Source organism: Acanthaster planci, linkage group LG02 (genome assembly GCF_054643075.1).
Source record: "Acanthaster planci isolate LZ-2023a linkage group LG02, COTS_SCS, whole genome shotgun sequence".
Lineage (NCBI taxonomy): Eukaryota > Metazoa > Echinodermata > Asteroidea > Valvatida > Acanthasteridae > Acanthaster > Acanthaster planci.
The window spans coordinates 18,466,921-18,481,323 of NC_141778.1; the positions used below are offsets into that span (position 1 = coordinate 18,466,921).

Genomic DNA, 14,403 nt, shown 5'->3' on the forward strand with positions numbered 1-14,403 from the left:
TACATACATGTACATCTAGGTTGCATGTCACTGCTTTACGGGGCAAAACCTTGAATTAAACAAAATACTTCACCCCAAATCAATAATTTTATCAGATGTGATCCACCATTCCAAAAGCAGACTTCCAAATTCTGTGGAATAAAATGTCTGAAAAATTTCACCAGTTTAAAATATACACATGGACAATGCTCCACAACACTCGTTGCCCTTATTATAAAACTGCCCAGCTTTTTCCTTGCAATCTTTTTTTATTTTGATAATTTCGACGTATGGATGTCAACAGTGGGAGAGAGATATATTGTCAAATGTCAAGATTACTTCAGTGTGGTTTTGGGGAAGCATTTAGTCAGAAATAAGCTGAAGAGGTTTTACCTGCCTGATTAGTTTGACACACTGATGCCATGGTTTGGTTTGCTGCAACTCTGAGTGATAAAATGCCAGAATGAAGACAATGTATGTCTGAAAAAATCAATCCCAACCAAGTCCTACCTCTTGCAGTGTGTATAAAGGCTTAACATACCCTAGAGGGATAAATGGTTCCAAGAATGCCAAGTGACAAAGAGGTTGGGCTCGTAACAAGTTGAGAGCATTTTTCCTGTTTCATTCTGGCCACAGCCGCCCGGGGGTTCCCGAATCTTGTGGGAGTTGGTGTCTATCCTCAACGGTCAAGATGACAGCCTGCTGCCTGATGACTACAGCAAAGGAATCATGCATGCAAAGCACCTGGTCAAATTTAAAGCCGTGAGTCGCTCTAAATCTTTGGAATGCCATTTTTAGGTGAAAAATGCTGACACACGATTAGCCACCACTATTTAAGAGGAAGTTTAGGGCAGAGTTGGATCGGCAGCCATTTTATGACCACTATTGAGGATCAGAAATATCATGTCTTGAGTACAAGGCAGAATTGACCAGTGGTTGACTAACTGATGAAACTAGATATAAAATGAATCCCACTACATGCCTGCATTTGTTTGACTTTGCACTCACCTTTTGCCTTCAACCTTTCTGCAGTGGTGTGATTTCTCCCTGCCTTTCTCACCCCAAAATTGTTGATTTTTTTTTAGAGATTTAGTTAATCATGTTTTGCCTCATTTTAGCACTTTGCAAACAAAAAGTCCAAGTGCAACATTGACTGAGGCATTGTCATGTGAGAAAACGTGTTTCTTTTTAGGTAAAAAGACCTGAAAAGTCTCAGTACTTTGTTGTCATCTGTGCAACCCCTCTACTGGATTTTATGTGGATTCTTCTACCTCCCTTAATCTCATCCCTGTCTCCCGTGGCCCACAGTCAGAAGCCCAGGAGTTAGAGATGGCCAGGATGGCACGGCCTTGCTCCACGATGACCAGTGCCAAGGGACGGGAGGAGAAACTGCGAGAAGCTGCCAGTATCCACATCCGATTGGGCCAGGTCCATCGATACTGCGAACTCATGGTGGAAATTCACGAGGTGGATTTGTTGGATGTTTCCAGTAGACTTTAGACCTCTGCTATCAAAGCGGATATTTGTGCTAAGCAAAAACCAGTCGTGAACCAGTTAGCAGTGCACCTCATGTGACAGTTTAGATGGTGACCGGTTTTCACAAAATCTTTACTGTGCATTGCCGCAAACTTAAATTTGTCCTGATTATTCTCATCCAAAGTACCTTGAAAGAGGTGATTCATAGTTTGTCAGAAATTGTTGGCTGTCCCCGTCAGCAAAAGCTCCAAGTAACTAAATGGACATTGATTGGAACTGTCATTTGTAAAGCTTTTGGTTTGTGCCCCAAAATTGATATACATGTATTTTATTCACTTGTGCATGTACATGCAACCCCATGCAGCATGGGTATAAATCTGGGGGGAAGGGTACACCCTACATCTCCCCCACACAATCAAACTTTTTAGGTGGGTGGATGGGTTATTGAATCATCCTCCCCACACACACACACAAAAGTGTGTATTTGCCTGCAACTGGGGACCCCCTATTGTTCCTCTTTTGTTTGTACTTTAACCTTTTGAGAAGACCACCCATACATGTATGTTTTGTACACAGTTGTCAATCGGGGACCCTCTGTCAATCGGGGACCTTATTGTCCTCTATTGTTCAGGGTCCCCAATTGAATGCAGAAACAAACTCACACAGACTTTTGGGGGGTGAGCAAAAAAAAGAAAGAGGATGGTGAAGAATTTTTCGGACTCCCAACAACTAAAATGCATTCAGTATCACTCAAAAAAGGGAGGATAATTAAAAAAGCCCTAAATATGTCATTCTAAATGTAACAACCTCATAGAGTATCATTGTGTCACCCCCCTTCCCACTTTTCACATTTTCATGTTATCTCCCCCCCCACCACCTTTTCCTATCTCCCACCCCCCCCAATTCCCAGCACAGATTTACGCCACTGCCATGCAGTGTTATGTAGAATGTAGGGGGGTGTGGCAAAGATTTTTAGCTGTGGACTGCAAAGCTGATCCGAGAGGCACAACACCAAGAAATTAGAATGATTTCAGTGGATACCATTATGGTGCAAGATGTCTATTTCACCATTGGAAAGTGAACATTGTGCTGTCCGTCTTGTCATTTTAGGGAGGAAATGAATGTCAAATGTTTACTCCTCTGAAGTGATTGCAGCCCGACATTAAGAGTCCCATACATCTTGTATCAGAATCTGAAAGCTGGATATACTCTAATTTGCTCGGTATTTTTCTTTCTTTTGTTTTTAGTGGGAGAAAGCCTTATCTATTGCCCCTGCTGTGTCTATGGATTACTGGAGAAAGCTCTCGGAAAGGTGAATGAAGTGGAAGATTTTGCACCATCTAAAACCATTTCACTTTTATCAAACCTAATGAAGATGTAGAGTTGTTTGACTTTAATCAGTTTGGTTAAATCATTGATTCTCCACTGTGAATGGTAATTTACAGTTTGCAAGCCCTTGATGATTAAACAGTGATTTGGGTAATATCGCTTATTAAGAAAGCTTTTGTAGATTATTCTCAACAGGGCTGTTGGATCTAGTGGGATATTCTTGTTGCAAAAGTATTCTCTAGGTTTGGATAAAAACCTCATTTTAATTACTCTCTTAAATGGGCTGTTTTCTTAAGTGCGTCGTACCCATTGTGTCATTTCTTAGATTAGTCATGTAAATCTTTGTAGAAAAAGCATACGTTTTGAATCTTTCTTTGCAAAAATTCTTGAGAATTTCTTCCACATCAGGAAAAGTTTGAGACAACAATTTATAGTCATTGAAGTTAGAGAGAAAACCTCTCAACCCTACCTTCATTCATTTTCTTGTATTCAGATATGCAAATTTCCTGGCCTCCGAGAGCAGTAACGATTGTGTGCCTTATTACATTGCTACGGGAAATATCCAAAAACTGGTGGACTTCTTCAGCCGACATAACCAGCTGAAAGATGCCATGCTGGTGGCGCAAGTTGCGTGTGAGGAAGGCATTGAACCCGCAACAGAGCGTGTCCAACCCAGCGTACCCAGCATGGACCAGAACGGCCTGCAGGAACAATCAGAGGAGAACGTCCGGTGCCTAAACGACGTGAGCTGCAATCTGGCCAAGCTGTACTTTCAGGATGGCCACCCTATCATGGCTGCATGCTGCCATATGGCCGTGGGAAACACAAGGGTAAGTGTAGGGTCAAGCAAACCACTAATGTTGTTATTTCAGTGTCACCACCATCTGGGCCAGATGATATTGTGGGGCAGATCATAGTGTGATAATAATGGACATCAGAGGAAATAACTCGTTTGACCATCAGTTTCAGTCTGTAACAGACCCATACTGATTTTTTTCCACAAAGACATTTAGACAAAATGCCAGTTTCCATGAAAAAGACCAATAAAATTGGGAGTAAAGTTTGCACATTTTGAAAGGTTCAAGAAAATAAGGAGTTCTCATTCTTTCCACCCATCATTGACATGATTGCCAAAAAAAAAAAAAGAAAAATGCCCATTCTCCCTCCAACCACCTGATCTTTTTGGCAGACTATGCAGTTTTTGAAGCACAGTATCAAACGGTAGGAATCACTGTGAGTTGCTTTATTTCTCTTTGTTTTAGTACGCCCTCTCGAAACTGATTCGTGGCCATGAGCTAGAGCTAGCCATAAGTGTTGGCAGGGCACTAGAGGGCAGCAGACACCCAGATCTGATCTCCATGGCAGCACAATACCTCACTCTGCGCTGCCAGAGGATGGATAAATGGTGAGGGATGGTCATTATCTTTCTGCTTGTCAGTCTGATGGTCACTTCCCCACAGATGCTTTTGTCTAAGTTCCCTTTGGCAGGAGATTCCTTTTGCGTAGTAACTAGTGACACGCAGTCTGTGTACAGACAAATCTGGTGACCATGATAATTCTATCACAGCTCATTTGCAGCCGCCCTCACCAGTGGCAGTAAACTTCGTAATAACTATTGTAGAGAGCCACTGGTCAGTCACAATACCTCCGCACAAATCCCCACACAGTCGTTTCCACCGTTAAAAGGAGACCATCAGAAATGGCCAGTGAAACACTGCTGGAAGTAAGATTCGTTCAGTCCTAGATTTGAAATGTTAATCATGGTATAGACTAATCTGAGGAGATGCCGTTACTGCAATAGCACCTAGCAATATGTAGTTGAAATCATCACAGGGCCAGCGAGAAAACCCATCACAGACACAATGTTTATTCACCAGACCTATTACAAGTAACAAGGTGAACAACCACAAAGGAATGCTGTAGGTGCGGTTCATTAGAATAACTTATACCTTGAATCTAGACTGGTAGTCTTTTTGTGGTCTTGTGATGGTTATGTGGGGTCTTGTGATGGTCTTTGAGGAGTCACGAGGACAACATCGGTATAACCACACTCATTGGCCTTTTTAAATATAGAAGCCAGTATATGCGCGTTGGTAACTTCCACTGTCCTGTTGGTTGAAGGGGTATGTGACTCGTACGTACTTCCTGCAGGCAAGCTTGGTACCACTTTAGCTGGTAGTTCTCATCGCCGATTTAGTTTTTACACAGCCACATTAGACAGCCACGAGAGTTCTCTTGGGTGTAATGATGCAAGGAATATTTATGTTTCTAAGTGGACGTTTCAATGGTATGTGTTGTGAGAGAGCCTTGAGGTTTTAGTGGAAGATGCTCTCAGTCACAGAAATAATGTTTTGGATTTTAGAAGAATGGTGATTTGTTCATTTCCTGTGTTGTCAGGGACCTTGGTCTGGACATACTGAACACACTCCCCGACCACGAAGGCTCGATGGTCAACTTGTGTGCACGTTGCATGTCGTGCAGCACAGAGGTCAACTTCCTCCACCAAAAGGTACAGGAGTTTGATGTTGACGGAGAATCATCATGGCTTCCTCTGATCACAGCAGGCTTTTGAACCCTAGGCTGCCTTCTAATTTAATTTCCAGTTTTGTCTCATATAAGTTTCATCTTGGCCTCACGGATAACGTTATTTAAATGTTCTCGGTGAAAACCTTTTGAAAATACTGCCCAGATTTTGGCTTCAAGTGATGCAACTTTAAGGCCAAGTCAATTTAAATGATTGAATATTGAAATATTCAACTTTCCATTTGATTGAATTTTCGGTTGTACCAAATTCCCACAAAAGTATTCAGCTGCTTTGCTATACTCATTACACCTTGAAATATCTGTTTAGAATCTCATTTTGCAGCCAGCTCTCCGAGTTGGTAATGTACTCATATTATACTTGGTATAAGTTCCTGCAAATGTTGTCTGCTATAGGCTGGCCTTCCCAGCTTGACCGAATGCACAGCAAAGGCCCAGGAGTTGGAGGCAAATGGGGACGTGGAGTGTGTCAAGTACTACCTCCTATCCACTACGCCGGAACGAGCACTGGAACTGGGAATCAGCAAAATCACTGGTACATGCTAATATGCTGAGGGAAGCCTTGACTTAAGTGGAAAAGTATGCCTCAGACTTGGCACAGTTGTTTTTTTGTGCTGGAGTGATGGTTTGTTTGTTGCTGAAAGCTTCAAATTTGTCCCATAAACAGTGCAAGTGTATTAAGAGTAATGACAGTTTCTGGAGAGCTAATGCACAGATCCGCCAAAGAACAGCAATAGATCTGAGGGAACAAAGGGCAGAAATAGGAAGACCACGGCAAGCATCTTTAAAGAAACTGGTGTTTATCAACAAGTATGGAGTGATTTGTTTCAGATAAAAAGTGTATATTTTCATTGTTCTAGATAAAATGTGCGAAAGGAATTGGACGTTACAAGACGTGTTACCCATGATCACGCTACTGAGCAATATACGCAATGATGTGCTGTTACAGAAGAGCGCTACAAAGTAAGTGGTTAAGTACTGAACAGCATGGGGTTTTATTTCATGTGGGGTTGAGTTTTATAGAGGGATGTAAGTCGAGAAGGCATGCTGTGATTTAACGGTCATGGTATTGGCAAAACACTGTCCCTAAGGGTGTCTTGTGACTGGCCGTCTGGCTTAGCTTCAGTTTAGCTCGTCATAGAGATCAAAGGATCACCTGGCATTCCTTGGCTGTCCCTTAGAAGAATACTTCCTCTTCAAATTACCTTGATGAAATTTCAAAGTATTCACCACCCAAATAGTTACAAGGTTTTGCTCAAAATCAATATATAGTAAACCTCTGTTAAACAAGACAGTGAAATAACAAAATATTGCGATGACAATGTCGTGAACCATGCAGTAATACTATACATTTCTAGTTCAGTAGTTTGTCACTATCAAAGTTGATGGATATTCCCGATTCCAGAGAGAGAGCTGAGCTGTTGATCTTGAGTCATTACCTCGGAGCCCTGAGAGCAATACGTAGAGGCTATCATAGCATTGTGGTGCCCCTGCTTGAAAAGTCAAGGTAGGTCTATAGAACAACTTGACTTAGTCGTAGCAGCAAGCGATTGCCACTTTGTCGTGGAAGTCAGCTGAGGGCAGTATACATGTGTATCACGTAATAAGCAATAAGCAGTGTGAGCCCATCATGCAAGTGCTATTAGTTATTACATGAGTGGGAGTTGAGCGCGAGCATGATAACGAATTTATCTTCAAGCAAACTTGCGGCGCAGTAAAGATGTTATTGGGGGCCTATGCTCATATATGCTCGGGGCTCACAAGAAAAATTGGAGGGCCTACGAAGATATCACAGTGTGTTTCTGTCTTTGAATTTTCAGCATTGGAAAAGCTTCTAACTGGCTAGTACGTAGAATATTAGTATAGCTTGGTATTAACGTAAAATGTGAGGCTCAAGTGCTTAATGGCACAATGAACTTGATGCAGGTGCACGTGACTTAGAAAGGCCTATGGAACACTAGTGCCTAAGGCATTCAGAACACTTGGTCCTGCGCTACCTTGTACTACAGAGTACCATCTTGAGTTTGTACTGGGTGCAGTTGATTGTAATGATTAATTGCCTTGGTGGGAATTTTACTGGATTATTTGGACTCACTCTAGGAGCATGTTGATGAAGAAAGACCTGGACACGGAAGTTGACGTGCCTTTGACTGAGGAACAGGTGCAAAGTGAGCTGGATGCGTGGACAGCACACAGGCAGTATGAAGAAAGGTACAGGGGTTGGTTACTTCCAGGCTTGGTTGTTTCCATAGCGTTTCCTGGTCTTCATGGCCGTCCATAGTTTACCTGTATGGTAACATGTGTCCTGTCTTGTTTCGAGAACGTCAAAACGGTGTTCTCTGCAGCAGATTAACCACTACCATTTTTTATAACTTTACGCTGCAAAAAATATCAAGGTCATTTTTTTCAGAAGTGCTTTCACATTGCTCTTTTATTTTCCTTAAAAAAGTGAATGCTTATGTAAACTTTGCTATCCGTATATTGATTTACTGATTCTTGTACTGGTTAAGGGATTTATCAATCATTTAACTGTAGTCACTATTGATCAGATTGATTAATTGTGCAGATAAGATTAATTGTGCAGATTAATTATGTACAGTAATCAGTAAGCATTATTCCATTTCTCAGTTGTCAATACATCAGTCACATACCTGTTAAGGCAGTCAGTCATTATAAAGAAATATCCTCACTTCACGGTCTAGGAAAGCAAGCTCCCCTGACACCAGGCCTCTCAGCGAAGCCCAGACAGCTGTCTACAATGTGCTCATCCAGCGGGTGGGGGCCGAGGAGACGGAGCTAGAATGTGGCATTGACCTGGTGGCCGGATCACGGCTTCCATGCCACTCTGATGTCCACATGTCTTTCCTGACGGGTGCCAGGATTCAGGTCAGTCATCGTGCGTATTGCACCCTCACTCCCAGGGATCGCTGTATTTTCAACTCCATGTTCAACAGAAAAAATTGAATACAAGACTTTCTTCCTGTATCCTAATTCAGTACTGCAACTGGGAAGATGTGATACATATTATGTATTTAGTTATTCCAAAGTGTATTTTATGTTTTAATGCTTTCTGTGAATCACTGCATTTACTTTCTTTCGTAAACAATCCCTCGTAAAAAAATTCTCCCTCACATTCACGGCCAGGAATTACCATTGGCATTAGCTGGCTCATTGAGTTGATTTCTCAAAAGCTGTCTTTTTTCCATCACATTTTTCTTTACCAGCTGTCCAAAAACACTGCAGCTGGTCCCAGTTTGAACGGTGTTTGTTCTTGATATTCCTTTTCAAAGTTTTGACATTAATCTCCTGGTTTTGATTTTTTTCCAGGGTCCTGTGTTTTTCCTAGAGGATGGCAAGTCTGCTATCGCTCTCAACGATGCCCTGATGTGGGCCAAGGTTAACCCTTTCTCCCCGCTGGGAACCGGTGCAACCATGAATCCATTCTGATGATGGGTACCAGCCGTATCATAAACCTTCAGCCTCTTCATAAGGAAGGTGTGACAGAGAAAACACAATATCTCCTGGATGGAGATTTCTCTTCCTGACTTCACTGACTGACCAGGGCAATCCACAAGGCAATCTTGTTATCAATACTAAATACCACATTCTGTGGTTTTGTAAAAAAGCAAAACTGGCCTTTTGAAGTTTCCCTCAAGAATACTATGCTTTGCAAGAAACTGAAACCTTAGTGTAAATTATGCATTTTTTAGATATGGATCTGTTGAAAATTCCGATGACAGAAAAGTCACCTTTCAATTTTGGGGCAAACTTCGGTTTCACCCGGGACATTATCCCAGTGAAATATATTTATGTATCCTACTGATTAACAGTGTGCAAGATGTTTTGAAAGACCACTACTCACAGTTGAATATGACTCGCACTTTCTACAGCAGGTGACTGTCAGTGCCCAGTGTAATCTGTACACAGGTCATCTGATGCTTTGTATAGCCATCAACAAAATGCACAGTAATAGCTGAAGACACTCATAGAGTCAGAGATTGCCCACCTAGGCTTGGAGAGCTTAGATTGTGCAGTCCCGAGTCTGTGCAAAGGGGGTCACGGGGTTGCATCTTGTTTGAGTTTTCTTTGTGCAACTGAAGATAGCTGTGGATTTGTTTACTGTGTGTTTGTTGTTATGTTGCATTTGTTTGGTTGCCTTGTGTGAAGTGACAGAACTTGTATATTGCAGCCTTTTGGGGGGCCAGAACTCCAGTGGCCAGTGTTTTTATTTGTGGTGAAATTTTTGTATGCCAAGCAGGTGCAGTGTTCATTTAGACTTCCCTATTTTTAGCTTATATTGATGACAACAGACCAGACACTGTCATTCTTATTTGTTCATCTCTTAGTGGAGCTGGTGTTAGAGTCATTGAACTGGTACTTCAACTAAATGTTCCTTGAAACTAAGAAAAGTCACTGTGTTCTTTCCAAATTATGAAACTTAGTTCTTTAGGTTACAAATCTGTTACCACGGTGACTGTGGCTATGCAGTTTTCTGTAAAATTTAGAATGTGAATAGAAATTCCAAAAACCGCTTTAGTTTCTTTTTAGAGTTTTGGGAACATTGTGAAATAGGAACTGAATGAAAAGGATGTTGTTTCAGTATAACATGAGATTAGGTAGGCAGTGTCCACTCACTGAATTATTTTACAGTAAACACGGGTAAATTTCATCCAGCTGTAAAGCAAATTCTCTGACCACTGAAAAGCTTGCCTAGTGTACACTGGCGAACTGCCAAGCTGTAATGCAGTCTTGCATTTGTGTGATTGGTATTCAGCTACTTTCTGCGTGCACAAATTGTCCAAATGGTGTTTCCTACTTGAAAGCAGCGCTGTGAGCAATCCAAATGGATTGGCAAAGTACCGGTAATATTTACAAATAGGTCATTTGGGAGACATTTTGTGGTAAATTTTTCAGCATTAGGGAGACATTGGCTTTTAGGGAGACATTTCATTGTCTCCCTATTTTCAAACTACCAGAAGGAGGCCGAATGTTATTGTCCAAATTTTGAGAGATGATAGATTGAAAACATACAGAAGTTTGGTTCAGATCAGACTAGGGAATATTGAATTATGGGACAGTAAAGTTGGAAAAATTTTGTGCACGTTCCTACGGGAATGTCTCCCAAATGACCCGTTAGCAGTAATGTTAATTACCACTTGTACATGTACAGACTATGCACTTAAATGGAGTTTTAAAAGAAATTCAGCTAATCTGAGGCTAGGTTGCTCTGCTCTATTGCCTGCCTCCCCGAGAACAGCCCTTGACAAGATCCAGAAACCAGTGTTGCCTGCGTCATGACTTACAAGAGTGCACGTGCACCTTCAACTTGAGCACTTGTGTGATACTCACATGTGGCATTGGTGGCACTGTAATGGGGACTCCTCGGATAAGTCTGTTCTTACTGATTCTTGAATCAATGAACACAGATTTATTTCTTGTCATCAGTTAGATTAGTTCCCTACTCAGTGCACGCAGTAGTTTGTGAGCCTTTGGGAAGGGAGCAGGCTAAACTTCTTCAGCTGTGCTTTGTATACATTAGGCAAAAGACAGTGTAGGTAACCAAGAGGAGAAGGTAATTGTGATGTTGTTTTATGCATAATAGGATTGCTGTCAATTGAAACATTATATTTTATGGACATTAGATTCTCTACAATAGTTGTAGTAGTTTGCACCAACATTGAGTTCTCTGTAAAAAAAAAAAAAAGATGATTTATTCAGAATTTTTCAAAATCCAGCTGTAATTTTTGTTTTTAAGTAGTTCTAACCTAGGTGTAGGTTAACAGTTTCAGATTTGTTTAATTTTGTCCATCCACTAATGATATCTTAAAAATATGCACATATCAAGTTACAAAATAGAATGCTTCCTTCATAGCCGTGTCATGAAAGAGTGCAGTACTTCAAGTGTGTTGTGAACAAAAGCGATCAAATTTTGCAGCTATATGCGTTTGCTTTTTAGTATTGTTTGAAATAACAGCACCTTATCATTGGGTGTGTGAACGAAAACAACTGACCTTCTGAACTGCCCGTTGAGCATTCAGAAGGAATTAACCTTAGTCCTGAAATGTTGTGGAGTATTCGTTTTAGCAGTAATGAGGTACTGTAACCTAGATTATTGCTCGCCAAAAAAGGGTTGTGCTTAACTTTCTGTGCCATGTCTGACATGAGTGCCAAGAGCTAGGGCTACGTGTGTTGTCAACATGTGTCTGTGCATTTGCAACCAGGAGAGACCTAGACCTAGCTCTGGACACAAGATGCGGACACTGCCTTAGGCAAAGCAGTATCAGCTGGGAATGTGAATGCATACACTAGCAGAGCTGTAGTCAAGGTCTTAATCTGAATTCACCAAGTGACTTGAATCCAAAGGCAGTTGATTAGAACAAACACTGTGAAATAAGGCCGACACATTGGAGTAATCAGGTCATCAGTAATGTGTGGGAAATTAGATATTTGGAGAAAAGACGTCGGGGAAAATTTCAAGCGTTGAGGTAAAAAATGCAGATGTTGCACATTTGTGAAATGGGTGTGTTGAAACACTTGTATCGCTGCTCAGTCTAAGCACTCAGCGTCAACAATTCCTTGAGAAAGCTTGATTTCTATTGGACAAGCTCATGTTAGGGCATATGAGATGAATTGGGGAAAAAGGCTTGACTGCAGTTCTGATAAAAAGAGAGCCGATGTATTGCCAGCCTTCGTGCTGCTTTTCATTTCATGTTTGGCTCTTCATTATAATTAAGTGCTTTTAAACAAAAGCCCCTAAGGCTCAGAGTTAATGACAAGAATGAGTTTTTAGTTTTTGTTTGTGATGAACAACTCTGCTGTCAATCTGACTTGAATGTATATTTTGAATTTGAAATGATATAGATATTGATGATTGGCAGTAAAATGATCAAAAGAAGAAGCTGTAAGAAATGTAAAAAAATATATCTGAAAAATTCTTTGTATTGAGATGAAATTTCAAATACTTTTATATTATGGAATCAAGTATCTATAAATTCTATGTATGATCTACTGCACAGGTGCTTTAAAATGAGTTAATATTTGGTTTATACATGTAGTCTTGATGTCGTCGGGGAAGATCATACTTAATGACAAGCCTGTACAGGTTGGACTTTGATTTTAAAAGCAATTCTCAAATCATACTTGCAGGGTAAAATAACTTTAAAATGTTTTTAAAAAAGCAGTTCCAGTTTAGGAAACCTAGTCATGTTGAGACGTGTTTCAATCATGAGCTTGTGTTTTTCTGAAATGGCTTGTACCTTCCAGCATGCTGAAACTGGATATTATGTTTAACATTGCTTATACAGATCTCTCAAAGGATACACCCTCCCCAGAAATTAGAAAAGGGGGAAAACAAATCTATCGATAGTCAGCCTTGGTCAGTTTTAACTGTGATCCAACCCATTGGGGGCCCCCCCTCTAGGAAATGAGGGCCCCCTGAAAGTCAGTTTATCCAACGGTGCATTTAGTGCCAGTGACTACATGTAGATGATGAGACAGTAAAGACGACAATGAAGAAATGTTCAGTTTTAGCAGTGGGAGGAAAATCCTGGATAACTATTCCATGGAAAACCCATAGAATCAGGCAGGGACTGAAAACCCAATTCACATGCTGACCTAGGTGGGATTCGAACCTGGGTCACAGAGGTGGAAAGCAAGGAAAGAGCCACTACCCCAACCAGACTCCCCATACACTAGTTACTCCACTGCAACTACACAGTGATATTTTTCAGTAGTTTAAAAACAGGATCCCTCCGACGAGGCATGGTAGTCAATTTCAATGCGTCCACAGCACGTTGTGCCCAAATTGTCTCACATTGAGTTTGTCATGAAACAATCCCTAGTCAATGTATTTTCCCATTTCTTTTTCAATAAATCAGATGGAAACCTTCCTATGCAGACTTCTCAGTACGTTTTGTGAAGGAATTGTCCTTTTTAGGGGCGTGACCTGTGGTGGGGGTGCTGATTTCACCGCGCCCACAGCACATTGTGCCCAAATTGTCTCACATTGAGTTTGTTGTGAAACAATCCCTATTCAATGCATTTTCCTGTTTCTTTTACAATAAATCAGATGGAAACCTTCCTAGGAAGACTTCTCAGCATGATTTGTGAAGAAAGTGTCCTTTCTGGGCATGGCCTGCAGTGGGGGCACTTAATTCAACGAGACTGCAATAAATTGGCCATACTCAGGCCACACGATTTTTTTGTTAAACAAGCACGGAAACCTTCCTAGGCAGACTTCTCAGTATGATTTGTGAAGGAAGTGTCCTTTTTAGGGGCGTGGCCTGCGGTAGGGAACTGATCATAACAAGAGGGCGGCATGGTGTTTTGTAACAGAAGCCTCATGCATTTCCCTGCTTCTTTTTGACTCTAAACCAAATGGAAACATTCCTAGGAAGGCTTCCAAGTATTGTACGTTGGGGAAAAGTCTGTTCTGGGGGCGTGGTCTGTGGAGGGAGGGGGATAATTTTAACAAGACTGTGGAAGACCTACATCATTTGTTATTCTCAGAGGTAGTAAATTGACTCCACCGGGAGTAAACATTAATGTGAACCATTTCATAAAGCCCCTCAAAACCAAGATTAAAGAAACCAAATACTAAAATCAAGAGAGTGGTAGCTAAAGAACAGACACAAAGAAATGTACGGGTAAGTTTCGTTTCCAGTAGCATTCTTGAAAACAATTAAAAAAAACACAGTGAAAAAATTAGGAAGGGGTAACAAAGTCCCGAACAAAAAACCAACAATCTACAAGAGGGTGATTACAAAACAAAGAGGTAAATCTCAAGTGAAGGTGTAACAAAATTAACGTACATGTTGAAAGTAAAAAACTAAATTCTAAAATTATGAATCAATGAGGGCAAAGACGATAACACAAAGTAAATGTAAATAAGACAAACTAAAACTAAAAACAATAAACTGTGAATAAAAGAAAGTAAATCCATATGAAATGCTCAGTGTCCCCCACATTCAGTGCACACAAAATCTACATATTTCACACAGTGTTCCTGGCAGACGTTTCTACAGCAGGTACTGCATTTGTTTCGCGTTTGCTTACCCCCCTGACTGCGAGAGGGGCACA

General features: G+C 41.0%; 1 protein-coding gene across 2 annotated transcripts in view; it reads left to right on the plus strand.

Moving 5' to 3' along the window:
- wdr17 (WD repeat domain 17) overlaps window positions 1-13,233 on the plus strand; it is a 32,349-nt gene extending 19,116 nt beyond the window's left edge. For both annotated transcript variants that reach the window (XM_022253697.2, XM_022253696.2), the window contains exons 14-25: window positions 616-741; window positions 1,288-1,446; window positions 2,703-2,767; window positions 3,278-3,614; window positions 4,047-4,189; window positions 5,182-5,293; window positions 5,722-5,860; window positions 6,186-6,288; window positions 6,731-6,832; window positions 7,426-7,536; window positions 8,028-8,211; window positions 8,653-13,233. In XM_022253697.2, coding sequence (XP_022109389.2) covers window positions 616-741; window positions 1,288-1,446; window positions 2,703-2,767; window positions 3,278-3,614; window positions 4,047-4,189; window positions 5,182-5,293; window positions 5,722-5,860; window positions 6,186-6,288; window positions 6,731-6,832; window positions 7,426-7,536; window positions 8,028-8,211; window positions 8,653-8,772 — 1,701 coding nt within the window. In that variant the 3' untranslated portion in view covers window positions 8,773-13,233. The remainder of the gene's footprint in view (window positions 1-615; window positions 742-1,287; window positions 1,447-2,702; window positions 2,768-3,277; window positions 3,615-4,046; window positions 4,190-5,181; window positions 5,294-5,721; window positions 5,861-6,185; window positions 6,289-6,730; window positions 6,833-7,425; window positions 7,537-8,027; window positions 8,212-8,652) is intronic.
- Window positions 13,234-14,403: the final 1,170 nt, after the last annotated feature.